Below are 16331 nucleotides of genomic sequence, written 5' to 3' on the forward strand. Positions count from 1 at the left end.
TTCTTCTGGGACGGGCTCATTAATCTTCATTGATGATGTAACACATGATGGCAGCAGCAAAATGAACTCAGAAGTCTACAGAAACATTTTGTCTGCCAATTTAAAGAAAGATGCAACCAAACTGATTGAGAGATCCTTCATCATGCAGCAAGATAATGACCCAAAACACACTGCAAAAACAACAAAGGAGTTCATTAGGGGCAAGAAGTGGAAGGTTTAAGACTGGCCAAATCAATCTCCAGACTTAAACCCTATAGAGCATGTATTTTACCTGCTAAGGAGGAGACTGAAGGGAGTAACCCCCCAAAACAAACAACAACCGAAAGAGGCTGTGGTGATAGCCTGGAAAAGCATCACAAAAGAAGAATGCAAAAGTTTGGTGATGTTAATGGGTCACAGGCTTGATGCAGTTATTGCAAGCAAAGGATTTGCAACTAAATATTAAGTCTTATTCATTTTAATCTATTTTAAGTCTTTCTGTTCCAATACTTTTGCTCACCTAAAAATGTGGTGTTCCGTTACAAATAATGCTATCTTCTAAGTTGTGTATCAGATCTAGATGTAAATACCTGGAAATAAAAGCTGAGATGTTGATCTCTTGTCTCATATTCATCTTTTGATGTCAAACCCAAATGTTTTCAGTCTAAAGCAAAAATAAAGGAATTGGCCTCACTGTTCCAATACTTTTGGAGGGGATTGGATATCAAGCAACGGACTGACATGTTTGTATACATGTCAGTATACAGCTGTTATGAGTTTTTTTTGTTGTATAAGTAATCATGATTGTTTCTGCACCATCAGATAAGACTCTGAAATACCTAATCCTTTTAATGAAAGAACAATGTATTGCCACAGTTATATTATCTAATTATGTTATCATGATGACTTTTTTCCTCTTGAGAGTTGTGTAAAAGGAAATAACTTCATGCTTGAATGTGGTTTAGGTTGTTACCCGCAGCAGTGCAACAAATACATTTGTCAGGAGAAATGAGTTGTGTTCAGCACCGTGTGGAAATACTCAGCAATTTACACTTTGACAAGAATAATATAACTAGGTGTTTATGTTGTTAAAACCAGTAGTGTGGAAAGATTAGATTTTGTGGTTGGAACACAGCAGAAATGGCAAAGTATGTACAATATGTAAGAATTGAACAGAATGTGGCTGAATACTCTTAAATTAATGTTTTCAGGATTAATCTCCTCATGATTATGCTGTGTCTTCTCATTGGTAAATTATGTCATAGTCTGCAGATTTCGGCTTCAAAAGTGAAATATTTCCTGCCTGACACAGTCTAATAACTTTTTGACTGGACCACAGGGACCGGTTCTATATATGTCTGTCAGTGACTGAGTGAGTGAATTGTAGTGTTGATAATAAGTGGGGGAAAAAATGTATCTGGAATTTCTGATTGTTCTCTGTTTCCACAGTGACAAACAAGAAACCATCGCATGTATCCATCACAAAAGTGAAGCAATTCGAAGGATCTTCTACCTTCATAAAAAGATCACAGTGGACAATCGACCAGCTACAACAGGTCAATGGCATCGACTCTAATAAAGTATGTCATATTTAACCCTCTTCAACCATTGTTATTTATTTAGTTAATATTGCTTTTTTAGAGTTAGCAAGAGTATTTCTGACAAAAATCTCCCTCTCACTTTCATTCTTTCCAAGGACTGTCCAGAGTTTGACCTGACGTTCGAGAATGCTTTTGACCAGTGGGTTGCTGGTTCAGCAGGAGATAAGTGCATCTTTGTCCAAGTTCTTCACCACACCTGTCAGCGCTACAGCTCTGCCAGGAAACCAGAGTTCGTCAACTGTCAGTCTAAACTCCTGGGGGGTAAGACGCTTTAAAAAAAACAAAAAACACACACATTGCTAACTGTCCTTTGTCTCTATTCAGAACACAGTAGCTCTGCAACGCCAGACTTGCTGCTGTCATACTGTGCTGTAAGCCAGTCTGAATCTGATTATGTATGATGACAACTAACACCTGGTGTGTATGAAAATGCATGTTTATTCCTCGCACACAACATCTGTTGAGTGCTCTGCTGAAGTGAGGTCAATGAGGATGTCCAACATAATGCATCAGCTGTGACTCAAAGCATCTGACAGATCAACTGGTTTTACAGCACATAATATACTCAATATAACACTAATTAATCATCCTCACTAATTAATGTGATGTTGACATATTTGAAGTGTGGGACTCAGTTGCTTGCGAACCTTTAAATAACATAAACCTCTCAGTATGAGCTGTAACAGTCCCTTAATCATTGTTTGACACTAGTTATTAAATTTGAGGCTGTGGAAAAATACTTCCATTCCCTTATAATAACCTTATTATCATGCCCAACTAATAAGTCAACACAAGCTGATGAACCAAGTCATAGCCCAACCAAATCCCAAAGGTTTGTAAAATGTTAATGTTAAACCACGTAATTGATCATTTCCTGGCAGCAAATTGTATGTTTTTAACCCAAGAGAGTTTGGAGGACTCTAGTGCAGGTTAATGGTTTCCTTTTCAGTCAAATCCAGTTAGGGGATACAGCATCCTGCACACTTAAATCAGATATTGATCTGTTTATCCACACGCTTCATCTCTGAACTCCATTCAACCTGTTGTATTATTCATGTAATTATTTATGGAAACACATCCCCAACCCGCCTCCTGCAGCGCGACCATCTGCCCCACATACTGTATGCAGAGATCAATTCCTGGAAATTGCTGCATTTGAAAACAAAAGAATCATTTAGTTTCCTGTATTTTAAATGTTCAACTGTTGGGCTACAAAAAAGATTACTGTGAGCAAGTCACCAAATGAATAATCACAGGATAGAGTCTTTTTTTGTCTTTTGAAAGCTGTCCTCATGATAGAAAAAGCAAACAGTTTTTGGTGAAGCTGCAAGAACAAAGGAACGTACTATAGATACCAGACATTACACAAAATACCTGTATAAACATTTAGGTTAATTCTATTGAATTTCCTTCATTCGTTTTTTCTTACTGTACTTATGTGGGAATTCTCTCTGTTTCCATTGATGCTAAATCTGCCCATTGCCTTGACCTACTCCTACTCTGTAGACCATGTCCATATTTAACTTGTTTTAACTGACCGTGGTGGATACTATAGTCCCTGTATGTGTGGGTGGGTAGTGGACTCCCTGAAGGTGCTGCACCCAGGTTTTTTTTAGAGTAGGATGGATTATGGAGAGCAAATGTTGCATATCAAACACACACTTCCAGTAGATTTGAAAATTATAGTTACAGCAAACCCAGAGGACATATTGCATTGTTTTGTTTAAGTCGGGTCAATCTGCATTTCATGTCCACTCTGGGGGTTTTTGCATTGCGCTCCCTGTTTTTAGCTCAGCATTCTGCTGGCTAATCCAGGGAGCATCTAGAGTGGAGCCTCCAGCGCCAAGTTGAACTGTATTCCATTTGTTGCAATAAATGGTTTAATCTATGACAAAAGTGTTCCTGACTGAACTGTGCACAATGGAAGAACTTAGTGGATTATTACTGTATGAGTCACATAACAACCCCTTGTTTTAAATACTTGATTAAAGAATTGTACCCACAAAAACTGTTTAAAATACTAAAGAACTAGATCTTTGATGTTGTAGAACTAGCTATTGATCCAGCTATCGACATCATGCTGCAAGTCCAGCTAGCCAACTATCTGATAATTGGCTCTTGGTGTGTAACTGATGCTTAGTTTGACAGACCAGAAAGTTTGACACCTTGCCATGCACACTGTTACAGGAGGAACAGGGAGGATGCCAGCCTGCTTCCAGTTCTGTCCACTCCAGTTTAAGTCTCACACCAGTGCAAAACAAAACTTATGACGCTGCTCAGGTGTGGGACCATAACTGTGGGAGACTCTGTCTGCAGAACCTCTGTGATGGCAGCCCTCTTACATACAAAACGAGGAATCGAGACGTGTAAATCAGTACAATAAGCATTTTAGTATTCTGGATATTTTATTTTATTTTTCTGGTATTCTGGCAAGCCATAGAGACAATTGGCAGCTTATCCAAGCCTGGCACTTATGCAGTTATATTGTTAAGATTTAATCATATATTAGGCAGTATAATCCTGAGTCTCATAAAACTAAAAATGCATGATAGACCAATAAATGCACCTGTTAAATGAATTGGAATTAATGGAATATTTTATATTATATTATGATATAAAACATTTCATTTAAACTGTTATTGAAATTAATTCTGCAATGTCTCATATTTGTGTCGATTGTAAGTTGTGTTAATATATTCTATTTAAAAAGTATTTTCTTGGTCATACATCATGTGAACTGATGCTCTCGAGTTTTAGAGCTCTGCTAGAGCTGTATGGGGAGCACAGGCGCATGTTTTTTTCCTTAATGGGGCATGTAATTGGTCTAGAAATAAAAGCAGTTCATTTACCTTGTTATCAGTGCTGACTTGGCCTGTTGCCTTCACTTTTATACCCTGTTCTACCCCTATCTCACTGGCATGCATTTGTGACTTCAATCTAAAGTAAAGTTTAAGTCCATGAGCTAAGTGAATGCTTTCAAATCTTCTCCATTAGTCAAAGTCATCTGCCTCAAATTTACAATAGTTGCTCTGTGTGAATTTTAGAGTTAAGATTGCTCCAGTCAGGTATAAACAAGCGTGAGCATCTAGGTTTCAAAAGGATTTAATGAATGAAACATGAAATGCCCATTTTAACAGTATTCATGATGTGACCTTCATTTTAACCAACGGATAAATAATATAACAATAACCGGTTTCACAGATGCATTAAACTTATAAAGTCTTCAACCTTCAGTGATTAATACATGATTTAGTAATCCAAAAACTATAACTCCTCTCGACTAATTTCAAAACTATATCATATTTTGAACATCAAACTGATAATGACTTTCGATATTTTCTCATCACAGAAGACCAAGCTGTAGATTCAATCTTTGTCCGTTGCAAAGTCTTTTTGAACAGAAAGAGGAAACAATTGGTTGAACACCTTGGGCATCTACTAAGACAAGGTAAGCCAGTTATATACAAAACTACAGGTATCTGGACTAAATTAAAAAGTAACATACCCCAAGAAATGCTGAGTTCCTTATGTAATCTAGTTAAGACATAAAGTAAGCAAATATAAAGCAATGCCAATTTACCAATATAGTAAATTGGGTCATTCTACAAAGTTGAATTCCAAAAAAAAGTTTAAAACGAAGCCTGACCCTGATTTCTGAATTGAGGGCTCTGCTCCTGCCTCTTAGGAACTGTGTTGACCTGAGTTGTCATTTCTTTTGTGATATATTGTTATTAAGATTTACACACATAGGCTTTTCTTCTGTATTGTATGCTCCCAGTAGGCACAAGGTCAAAACTCCCCTGGTATGTGTTGACAGTGTGGGGAGTACAGGCCAAAAGGGATTTTAAGTTTACTTCCAAAGGTTGCATGAGGTATGTTCATTGCCCTCTCCCCTCACTGTCAGACTATGTGTCCACAGTCACTGACTAATACTTTACAGAGGTGAATTACATTTTGACATTCAAGGGCAGTAACCTGATGGTGTGCTTCTTTCCTCGTGGTTTCTTTAGTATCGTGTTCTACTGTATAACATTTCAAAAATTAACATTTAAGCTTTGTCAAGACTATATCGATTGAAATCTTGGCTGCTTAATGCACTTCTGGGATGCTGACATTTATCTGCTGATCAAAGCTACTAAAAGAAAACTTCATGAATACCTAGTAGCTATTTTTCTGTCAGTTGTCACACAGCTCTGTGGTGAGTTTAGGACAGAATGTTCAATGTTTCTGCCCATTAGTGTCTTGCTGAAGTCTTTTTTACCAGCATGACAGCGGCTAAACTGAAAGCCAACCGAGCAAGCAAGGTCAAGGCTTTCCTGTCATGAAAAAATGTCAGGGGCAGAGTTATCTTCTTGCTTTTCGGTGAGTGGTTAACCACAGAGTTGAAGGAGTCATTCAGGCTACACATCCACCTCACTCCAAATCAAATGTGTCCACAAGACACACAAATATGCGCATTAAAAGCATTTAATATAGTTTTAGGATGGACTAACAAGATGATTCATATGAATTGCTTAATTACTGTTTATAATAGCATAATTTGTCAGTATCCTCAGCACTGGATCACATATTATGAATTTGGTTGGATTTGGTAGATGGCATCAATTGAGTGAAAGCACAATTTAGTTTTTGTGGGTCAAACTGATGAGAGCTTGTGGTTCCCGATACGGGGCAAGTCAAAGTCCTAGATGGTGGTGATGGTGAGGATGAGAAAGAGCATCCTGAAAGAAAATGACAAAATGATAGGCATGTACTATATAGTAAATGTTCAGTACTGTCCATTAAAAGACAGATATGAATTAATTGTGTATAAGAAATGCTCTTCCTGGTTGAATCTTTGGCATAGTTTCATTATGCTGCTGCTGGTAATGTCAAGATTTGCATTAATTAAACTACAGCAGGGTTTCTCTTATAGCAGGAGCAGCATAGCTATTCCTTTAGGCCTCGATGATGTCTATTACATTAACCAATTCAAATTCAAATTATTCTAACTATCTGTCATTCTTCCGTGCATAATATATTAGAAAATGTAAAATAGCAGCATTATTACTTATATTATTAAATTAAATATCATATTAAATTAAGTTTTTTTAATTGTGAACTTGCCTTTCTATTTTTAATGTATAGTTAACCAAACTGACCAAACAACATGTATATCCATAACAAAGTATTAACTTGTTGTAAATAAGAAGCATATAAAGCATGTTAGATGTTTGAAATTTCTAATTTTTCATATTTAAATCCTGTTAAATAAGAAATACCTTCTCACAGAAGGATAGAACTTAGTATAGAAAGTAAGTACAAACATTCATGATTGAAATATGCTTTTTTAAGCTTGGAGTTCATACCGTTATGATCAATTACTGTATTCAAACTTATTTCACCTTTTGACTGTAGAGCTTTATACTTTAATTTCTCAGAAAGAGCTGCTGTCTCATAAAAATAAGAACAAATCAACCTCCAACTGTTGAATCCAAAAATATTTTCCCCAGTAAAACTCAAACTGTAAATACAGCTGTAGTTTGGGTTGAACAGTTATTAAAACATTGCAGTTACAATACAATTTACATTTGGCACTGTTTTAGTATTTCTTACACACTTCCTTATTTACTTTTCTGGCTACATTCCTCTGCTATGTTATAACATCTTGGAGGGTAAAGGAATATTATTTTGGTTCAGTTAGAAATTATTTCTATCATCTAAACCCCCACTCCAATACTATTTTGTATTCATACACAGTTAAAGTACAATTGACTATATATGCTGAAAACATTTGATACACTTATTTTTCTGTGTTTACTACTGTGTTGACATATGTTCGCACTTTTGTAATTAACACCAGAAAGTTCTGATGTAATCATGTTGTGTGCAGAATATTCAGACAAGAAATAATCATAAAGTACGTAGACATGTTTCATTGTAGAGCAGCTCTTTGTAAGTACATAAATCTGCAGTTTTTACTATGTCCAGTTATCTAATATCAGAAACAGCGAAAAAAAGGAGCCTATTTTAAAATACAGCAATTACGGTATATTTCATTGTCAAGAGGGGTGGTGGCCTAAAGGTTAGAATGGATAAAGTGAAGAATCCTCACTTGCCCCTCCCTCATTACCACCACTTGAGGTGCCCTTGAGCAAGGCCCTTAAACCCCAGCTGCTCCAGTGGAACCATTCAGTGTCTGGCAGGTCGGACTTTGGTTGTACTGAGCAGCTTCCAGGCATGAATGTATAACTGTGTCTATGTAATCAGGACTTCACTGAAAAAGAGAGTATTGCTGTCCCCTGAATGTATAAAGGTTCAAAAAGAAGCATCTGCATATGTACAGTAGGTAAGGCTATGATTAGGAATAACTTGTCATTTACAGAAATCCTTGACAGGAAGCTTTACATATGTCTTTGGATGACTAACAGCAGCCTAAAGCCCTCTGGCAATATCTGGTTATTAAGGAGTTTTTTTTTGATTGAACTTGTTGAAGTGCAGATAAGCGTGCGCTCGATAATACTTAAAAGAATTTCTTGTAAAACACCCTTTCCCTTGTAACACCCACACATATTGCTCCCCACAGCATTATTCTTGCACAGTGATGATATGATCATGTACGCTGCCAGAGTGAAAATATTAAAAGCACTGTTGCATGTATTGTTTGCGCAATTGTTTTTGTGTTTTTTTCTTGAAGTCAACCATCCAATATGTTCAATCCCATATGCTTCGAGGGTAAATGTGACTTGGCTGTCAGCATCTTGTGAAGTGAATTCGACATGTTCCTGTTGATAACCATCAGCTTATTTTCTTAGCGCCACAGCAGTGTGGCCTGTAATCTACATCTACAGAAATACTGGAAGAGGAGGAGTTCCCCTTCCTTGTTATGTTTGTGCTCATGGTTCCTATTTTTTTTGGAATATTTTGTTGAAAACAAAACTTGCCTTTTTGTTCAGTCTCCAACAAAATTCCCTCTGCATTGTTGAGAGAGGAGTGTAATGGATGTACTAGGTTCGACCTCGTACTATAGATCATTCTCTATCAACAATTTAAGTTTACATAGCCATCACTAAGGGCTTATCAGTGTCAAACAGGTGAAAAGTCAACCTCTGCCTCATTAAAAATGCAGACCATATTAATACCAGCGAATGTCTATAGCAACATAAAAGAAACAATCTTATCCTCACAGTTGACAGTGATGGCTGATCAGCTCCCAGTTTGAGTTAAGAGACACTAATGCTCAGAGTTTGAATCACAGCACAACATAACATAATCTACTCCTACAGATGTTTCATTCAGCTCCCGATGCTTCAGCCCCTTCACAAGCTCTCCAGAATGTCTCCACCCTGCCTTCTCTGTAATTACATTCTCCACTGGGGGAGCCCACGCTGCAGCCTGCCACTGATCTCTGAGAATGGAGAAGAAAGGCACCAGCGAAAGAAAATGGTGTGCAGACAAATAAAGGGACGTGTTTTCTGAGTGTATGGTGTGGAGGGGTTGAGAGGTGGGGATGATGGGAGAATTACTCCCCGGGCTCCCTCGGAGGAGGAGAGGATTAAGAGGAATCTGTCTGGAGGTGAAAATGTCTTATCCTTTCCAGTGAAGTTCTAAAGCCTATGAGAGAAAGTGATTCTTTTTCCAGAGAAAAACGGAGCAGGAATTTGTTTTAGCCTCTGTAAACCTGAATCCTCATTTGCAATGTTTATTCATTGCACACTAACTTTGATTTTCTAATGGCTATATAAATCCTAGTCAAAAAAGTAAATACTGCATCCCCATTGTAGCTGCTTCAAAAAGGTGGATATTGTGAGTCCTGAATACATAATTTGACTGGACTAAATGAAAAATCTAAACAATTATGAAGCTCATTTCATCATTGGTTCCCGTGTGTTTGTCATGTGTAATGTGACCTGAAATCTGTGTTTCATTTACTGTAATCTCTGGGAAATTGACTTTGGGAAGGCTTTGTATAGATGCATATGTTTCCACTTTCTTCCATGTGTGTGTAGGTGTCTGTATGAGCATCTATACATTAATCTATGTGTCTGCGGTACGGGTGTGTCTCTACAGAAATTGCTTTGACTTTATCAAGTTAACTTCTTTTGAAGGAATTCCAGCTGGCCCCACCGTCTGTTTTTGGGCTCTGTTATAACCTGCTGCAGTAGAGCTGTCCCAATTATCTGTCACTCAGTTTACCTGCCTTTATGCCACGGGACATACACTCACTATATTGCAGTTTCCTGCGGGAATAGATACAATCAGGCATGTCTTGTCTTAATACAGCTGGTACCTTCAGGATTTGCTCTGTCTGTTCTTTCTCTTCAAACTCATTTATTATATATCTGATGATATACTGTAAGCCTTGGAAAACTGAATCTAGCTTTTCTTTTTCAGTGGGTGGATGGACTTTTTTTGAGTGCATTGATATAAAGTGTAGTCTTTTTGTCATATTTTGAACCTTGTGGTTCTGCTCTGTTGTTCTAGTTAAGAATGATCTGCCAAGGCATTGCTACCACAAACTGACAGTCCTCTTTTTGGGGAACCAAAGGTAGCAGTTCACATTTGCAGTAAACAACAACTTTAATGCATATATTTTCCCAAACTGGCATGGTGCTTTCACATACATTTACGTAAAATGACAGATTATTCCCCTCTAGAACAATGCTACTGTATTGCTGACAAAGAGAAAGCAGCAGCAAGATGGCTGTTCCTAGTCTAGGTGTTAGCATAGTGTAGCAGCACTGTCGACATGCAATAGATTAATGGCTTGTCAGAGGAAACATCCGCAGGGCTGCCACAGTTATTCGAAGATGTGCTCTCTGTCTTATATCCACTTTTGGGTCTCCAGGGCTGCACTTCCAGCCAAGCACATATTCTTTCTTTATTACTCTTTAGAAAAGAGGCAAGTAATCATGGAGCTGGCACCACAAGTTCAGATTTGTGGAAAAGCAGTGCAGAATGTCACCATAACACATTTAATCTGGTGTTGTATGTGTTGAGGTTGCATACTTTCTAGTTTAAAAAAGGTTAATTTCACTTAGACTTTCATCTTTCCTTGCAGAAAATCATCTTTGAAGAAAACTCATTGGCCATCTTCCCAAGTTAAAGCCATTTTCCTTTTCGTGTTATTGTCGTCCACCAGTTACATTAATGCTCAGGGTCTGATTAAACTACACTCATTGAATGTCACAAGTTTATTTGTTGCAGCTAATCTCAAATTCTACTTCTTGAATAAATCATAATTTATTTCCCTCTTGTCTTTTCTCTTCTCTTCTTCGTGTTTTATTTCACCTCTTTTTGCTCTGTTGCTCTGTTTGCTTTCCTCACCTTCATCCTTATCTGCAGGTAACAGTATACTACATTCAGCTGCAGACAGTGTGACGAGTGCTGTACAGAAGGCCAGCCAGGCTCTGAATGAGCGTGGGGAGCGATTAGGTCGGGCTGAGGAGAGGACTGCAGAAATGAGGAACAGTGCTGAACAGTTTGCTGTGACAGCACACAAGGTGAGGCAATATGTTAGCTAGATACATTACAATCCATAACCTCAGGTGGGATAAATGTACATATTTTAATACAACATTGAAATTCCCACCTCACATGTTATGGAATTTCAATGTCTGATTTGAAAGTCTTCAGCCAAAAGATCAAACATTGTACTTAAACCTGAGGATAGTTGTAAGAGTTGCCTCATTGTGACTCCACACTCTCAGCAATGGTGCTCTCTGCTCTGGGATGATGAGAGTTTTTTCTTCTTTCCTCATTTACCCTGTTTTGTAGTTCTCTATAACAGTAGTTCCCAAACTCCCTGCAACCCCTCGTGACATGTTGCATTGTCGTCCAGTTAATTTGCTTAATAATGTAAATGTTAGAAAATAGTGAAAAATATCTATTGAAGTATCCCACAATCCATGTTTCATCTTCAAATGTCTAATGTCTTACAGCTCAGAACCCAAAATATTCAGTTTATCATCATGTTCGAGAGAGAAAAACAAAAAAATCCTATTTGAGGAGCTGAAACCATCATATTTTTTCATTTTTGCTTAAAAATGACTAAAATAATTATTCAGTTATCAAAATAGCTGCTGATTAATCTTCTGTCGACGGACTAACCTTACGGCTCTAGAAAGAGTTTTTTTACAATTTACAATTTACAATTTTGTGTATTTATCCTATCATGCCTGATCATCTCACAACCCCTCTGGTTAATCCAACAACCCATTGTGCATGTCCAGATCCCCAGGAACCACTGCTCTACAGAGTGTTCCCTCATTCCCTATCCATCCCATACCTCTTGTATGTCACAGAAACTAATTGCATGCTGTTTAATGGGGCTATTAGCATAATATGATTTTTTTTCTGCAAAGGAAAAGAAAAAAATCAATTTTCTTTGTATGAGTGCACCTGAAAATGTTCATCATACTGTAGCTGTCTTTCTAATAGCACTCTGTATAATACACACCCTTGGGTTTGCAGCCTATAACTGTTTGTGTAAATGTAGGCAGCCCTGCTGCACTGTTGCTGTTAGAGAAATAGCCTTCGTTGATAGACATCTTAACTGGGATGTCAATGACTTTAGTGTAAAGTCATACACAACTTAATAACATGACTGTTTTGAACAAGGGATAATGCTATATAGTGTTAGTGAGTGTAGCACTATATAATTGAAAGACATTTGAAGAGACTTGAATGGCTGCCTTACTACTCACAGACGAGCTTCCCCACTGTGATGAAGTACAAAAACTGAGATGAGCAGAGTAAAATGCCCTGGCTTTGATGGTTTCAGGAGAGAATGACTGTGGAACCCCCATGAAGAATCATTCATTTGCAAGCAGTTATCATTTTTCTCTCTAGCTGTCATTATCTTTTATAATATTTGATTTATAACTTTTGATTTATCTTGCACATGATTCTTAAAATTCATACTGTTGCAAGGCATTTGGTGTACTTACAGATTGATAAATGTCTCGTCTCCTTTTCTCTAAGTCCACTTCAGCAATCCTATTAATATGACTCGGTTTGTGACAGCAACGGATTTAGCTTTTTCAAGCAAGACCACTCCTTTTTGATGCTGCTCTACTGCCCCCACTTGTTCAATATGTAGATTTAAGTTTTCTGCATTTTGTAGCAATATCATCTATACTCAGTCTGTAGTGTGTGTGTGTGTGTGTGTGTGTGTGTGTGTGTGTGTGTGTGTGTGTGTGTGTGTGTGTGTGTGTGTGTGTGTGTGTGTGTGTGTGTGTGTGCGTGCGTGCGTGCGTGTGCGTGTGCGTGTGCGTGTGCGTGCGCGTGCGCGTGCGCGTGCGCGTGCGTGTGCGTGTGCGTGTGTGCGTGTCTTAAGTCATCACATCTCTACACTCCGTAGCTATGAATTACATTGGTATCCCTGGTCATCTTTCTAACGAGCCTCCAACCAAGCCCATTAGAACTCTTGTTAATGAGATAAATGAAGTTGCAGAGTGCTTTGTCATTGTCTGAATACAAACATCACATCCACTGGCGGCCTCCCAGCACCTGTTTGATAAACCCTCCTTAACAGCAATATCTCCTTAATGGCTCACTTCTGAAATAGTCAAATTTCTACCCTGTATTTTCATATTCTATTATTCATTGTGCTTGCTATTGCATTTGATTGAAGACTAATGGATGATCAATTACATCTATTTGTTGTTTCTGAAGTTGACCAGCATTTGCTGGTAGGGTAATGTAAAATTTAATTAGCACCACTATGTTGGGTTTTCTCACTGTATTGTCCCGCAACCCCCACCCCAATTTATTTTACAGCTTGCCATGAAGCACAAGTGTTAATCCACTGCCAAAACCAACTGGGCTATGGGTGGCCAATCGCCAGTCGCTGTACAGGAGGAGGATTCCAGATTTTATTCTTTTTAAAAATGTTAATATGAGTACTATTTGTTAACAAAGTTAACAATCTAATGTTTATGGTTATTGTATTCCGGTGCATCTTGTTATTATTGATGGGGACACAGCTAGCAGAAGGGAGGAGGAGAGGTAAACATAGCTAGAATGTTTCACGTTTCTGTTTGCCAAAACAGTTACAAACCACAGCCATGACTGTCTTTTATAACTACAGTGACTCTAAACCCTTCCCCTTTTCACTCAGACTCTAATGTGAGTGTACACATGCTGACAATTTATCAGCTAACACTCCAAGACAAGGGATAACTTGTTTCTCATATTATTGTTTACTGTTATTTATGAGCACTGCAGTGATTATGCAGTATGATTAATGAGTGACAGGCCCTCAGTGCACCACAAATACATACTTAAAGACAGCTTAGATGTTCCTGTTTGAAGCTAAGCTTGTACCCACATAAATAATCTGGCAATATTTTTGGGGGAGTGGGATGTCAGACAAAATGAATACTTACATCTGTGCCTCTAACACAGAGAAAACATCTACTCTACCCCTAAACATCAATAAATCCACAAATATTTGTTTTCAGTTAATTAAATAACTTTTCTCTTTTGACTGTTTGGACTTTTCACTCTTTAGGTCTGTTATGTCCATCATTTCATGTGTCAAATGTATCAAAACAGTATTAGTCAAAAGTGTTTTCTTTCTCCTTTGCTAGACTAAAACTACATGGAATAGGTTGCTAACAATTTTGTAAGTGTACTTGAAGAATTTTGAGAATAAGCTTGTTTTCAGAAAATTAATTTATGGTAAAGGGGGGCATTTCAGTAAACCAGCTTCTGCATTGTAAAAAGCAAAACCTGTAATTCTTTAGCACTATTATCAATGTCTGTAGAGCTAAATAGTCCCATGAACATGGGATATTTTGAAATTACTCCTGGCTGTATTTCAACTCAGATCACTCAATAGTTATACCTTGTGCTTTTAGTATAATTTAGGTTGGTCATTATAATGATCTGTATTCTGGTAGGTAATGGGCAAAATATCTCAAATAGGAGCAGCACAGTGTAGTACTTTTTGCCAGTGCCCTCTCGCTGACTGTGACTTTGGCTTCCTCACTGGCAAGACCTCATCCTCACAGTGGAGATGTCTAATTTTCTTTTTCTTTTCTTTTTTTGGTATTCCGAATTTTATAATTTTACAATGCACTGACAATTGCAGAGCACTGTTGAGTTCTTAATGAAACGTTCCAGTTGCCTAAATCTTAATGTGCTTTGATTCCTCTCACTAACACTTTGGATGTTTATCGTTTTAATAAAAAAGTATATACAATATATAAAAATGAATTTATATTATTGTGTCATTTTTATAACCAGCTTTAATAGTTTCATCAAAGAATGGTATCAGAAGTTGTACATTTATTTTGTTGGCTGTTCTTTATAATTGTTCTTGTATTTGTGTGTTTTACTCGTGGGTGTTCCCTACTCATAAACAATAAGCTGCGAAAAGCTTACAAGTCTCAAGGTTTGTTATGTCATTTTATCTATCTGATGATCTCAGTCAATGCCTCAACAATGCTTATACACTGATTCCAGCTCTCTTTAACACTGTAACATGTAAAATAAAGTGAAATCCACAATCAAAATAAAGTGGTTCTTTATTAGTGCCTTTTGCTGTCAACATGTCAACTCAGTCTGTAAATCAGTGTTAATATTTTCTTGCTTTATGTAGCAACCCAGGGTAACACTGCCTAAGAGGATCAGAGGATGAAGAGAAAGTGTTTTGGTTATGACTGAATGAATTACTTGGTTTTATATAATTGTGTGTCTTTAGAATACAGAAGTGTGTTATGCAGAAATAACATTATCAATATGTTGAAGTAAGTTAATTTTTGGTCAAATATTGCACATTTAAATATGACTAGGTAACTAGTTAACTGCTTAAATAGTTTAATTCTATCTGCATGCTCACATTTGTTTCACCATGTTTGAATTCAGTTGTACTTTGTGTGTGTATTTGGATTATTGTACTATAGAAGAAGAGAAGTCTTGACAGGCAGGGGCAATGGAGTTTTTATATTTCAGTTTTGTCAACTTCCCATCAAGGAATGTGTATATCACTTAAAAAGTAATAAACATACTTCGAAGCCAAGTAGTTCTTCCAACTGTTTTCCCCATACTGGTGATGTTTCTTCTATTTATTTATTTAATCCTCAGGATTTATAATTTCCGTTTAAACTTTGACTGGCTCTGCTTATTGTCTGACTAAAATATGTAGACCAATAATATAGAGTTATTGTACTGCAGTCAAATTTAGGGTGTGTACAACGACTCCAGACTGCTCTGTTTCACCTGCAGAGGGCAGTGTTGGCAAAATGGAAGACAGCAGCTTGATATGACAGGAAAGTTTTGTTTGATGATGATGTGTGTGTATGTATGTGTGTGTTCAGTGTTCAATATGCACATGTGATCCTCTGTCCAGGCAACAGTGAAGACTGCCCTCATGTGGTTTACTTTAAAGACACAATATGTAGTAGAAATATAAACCAAAGCCCCACCATTAAAAAAATAAAGAATCTAACTAATGATTGGAACCAGTGTCACGCCTAAATTGATGGACAGATATTTCAATACAAGGAGTTTTATTAGATAACAGCAAAATCTAAAACTGGCCTTTGAATTGTGATCAATTAAGAAATATTTAAAACTCCTTCAGCAAAAGTCTTTTATGACCAAATATACTGTTTCATGACCCATGTACCAAAATTATCCTGAGTCCATTCAAATACTCAGTGGTGCAATGATTTAAATCTGTAAAGGTTTTTCTAATTGTTTGATTATACACTTCAGAACGTTAGGGGACTCTTAAGAGTCATATAAAACAAGAATGGTCTATAT

The 16331-nt window shown here is 37.3% G+C and overlaps 1 protein-coding gene across 4 annotated transcripts in view; it reads left to right on the plus strand.

The window, feature by feature from the left end:
- Positions 1–16331, plus strand: part of stxbp6 (syntaxin binding protein 6 (amisyn)) — a 191817-nt gene that overhangs the window by 47429 nt on the left and 128057 nt on the right. For 2 of the 4 annotated variants that reach the window (XR_009927466.1, XR_009927467.1), the window contains exons 3-5: positions 1429–1559; positions 1676–1841; positions 10905–11062. Coding sequence is in view for 2 of the 4 variants with exons in the window: in XM_062441033.1 (XP_062297017.1) it covers positions 1429–1559; positions 1676–1841; positions 4930–5028; positions 10905–11062; positions 13341–13364 (578 nt within the window). In the remaining 2 variants the exon portion in view is untranslated. Of the gene's footprint in view, positions 1–1428; positions 1560–1675; positions 1842–4929; positions 5029–10904; positions 11063–13340; positions 15529–16331 lie in introns of those variants that run through there. The other 2 variants (XM_062441033.1, XM_062441032.1) reach the window with 2 other exon arrangements.

Source organism: Scomber scombrus, chromosome 19 (assembly GCF_963691925.1).
Source record: "Scomber scombrus chromosome 19, fScoSco1.1, whole genome shotgun sequence".
NCBI classification, from domain to species: domain Eukaryota; kingdom Metazoa; phylum Chordata; class Actinopteri; order Scombriformes; family Scombridae; genus Scomber; species Scomber scombrus.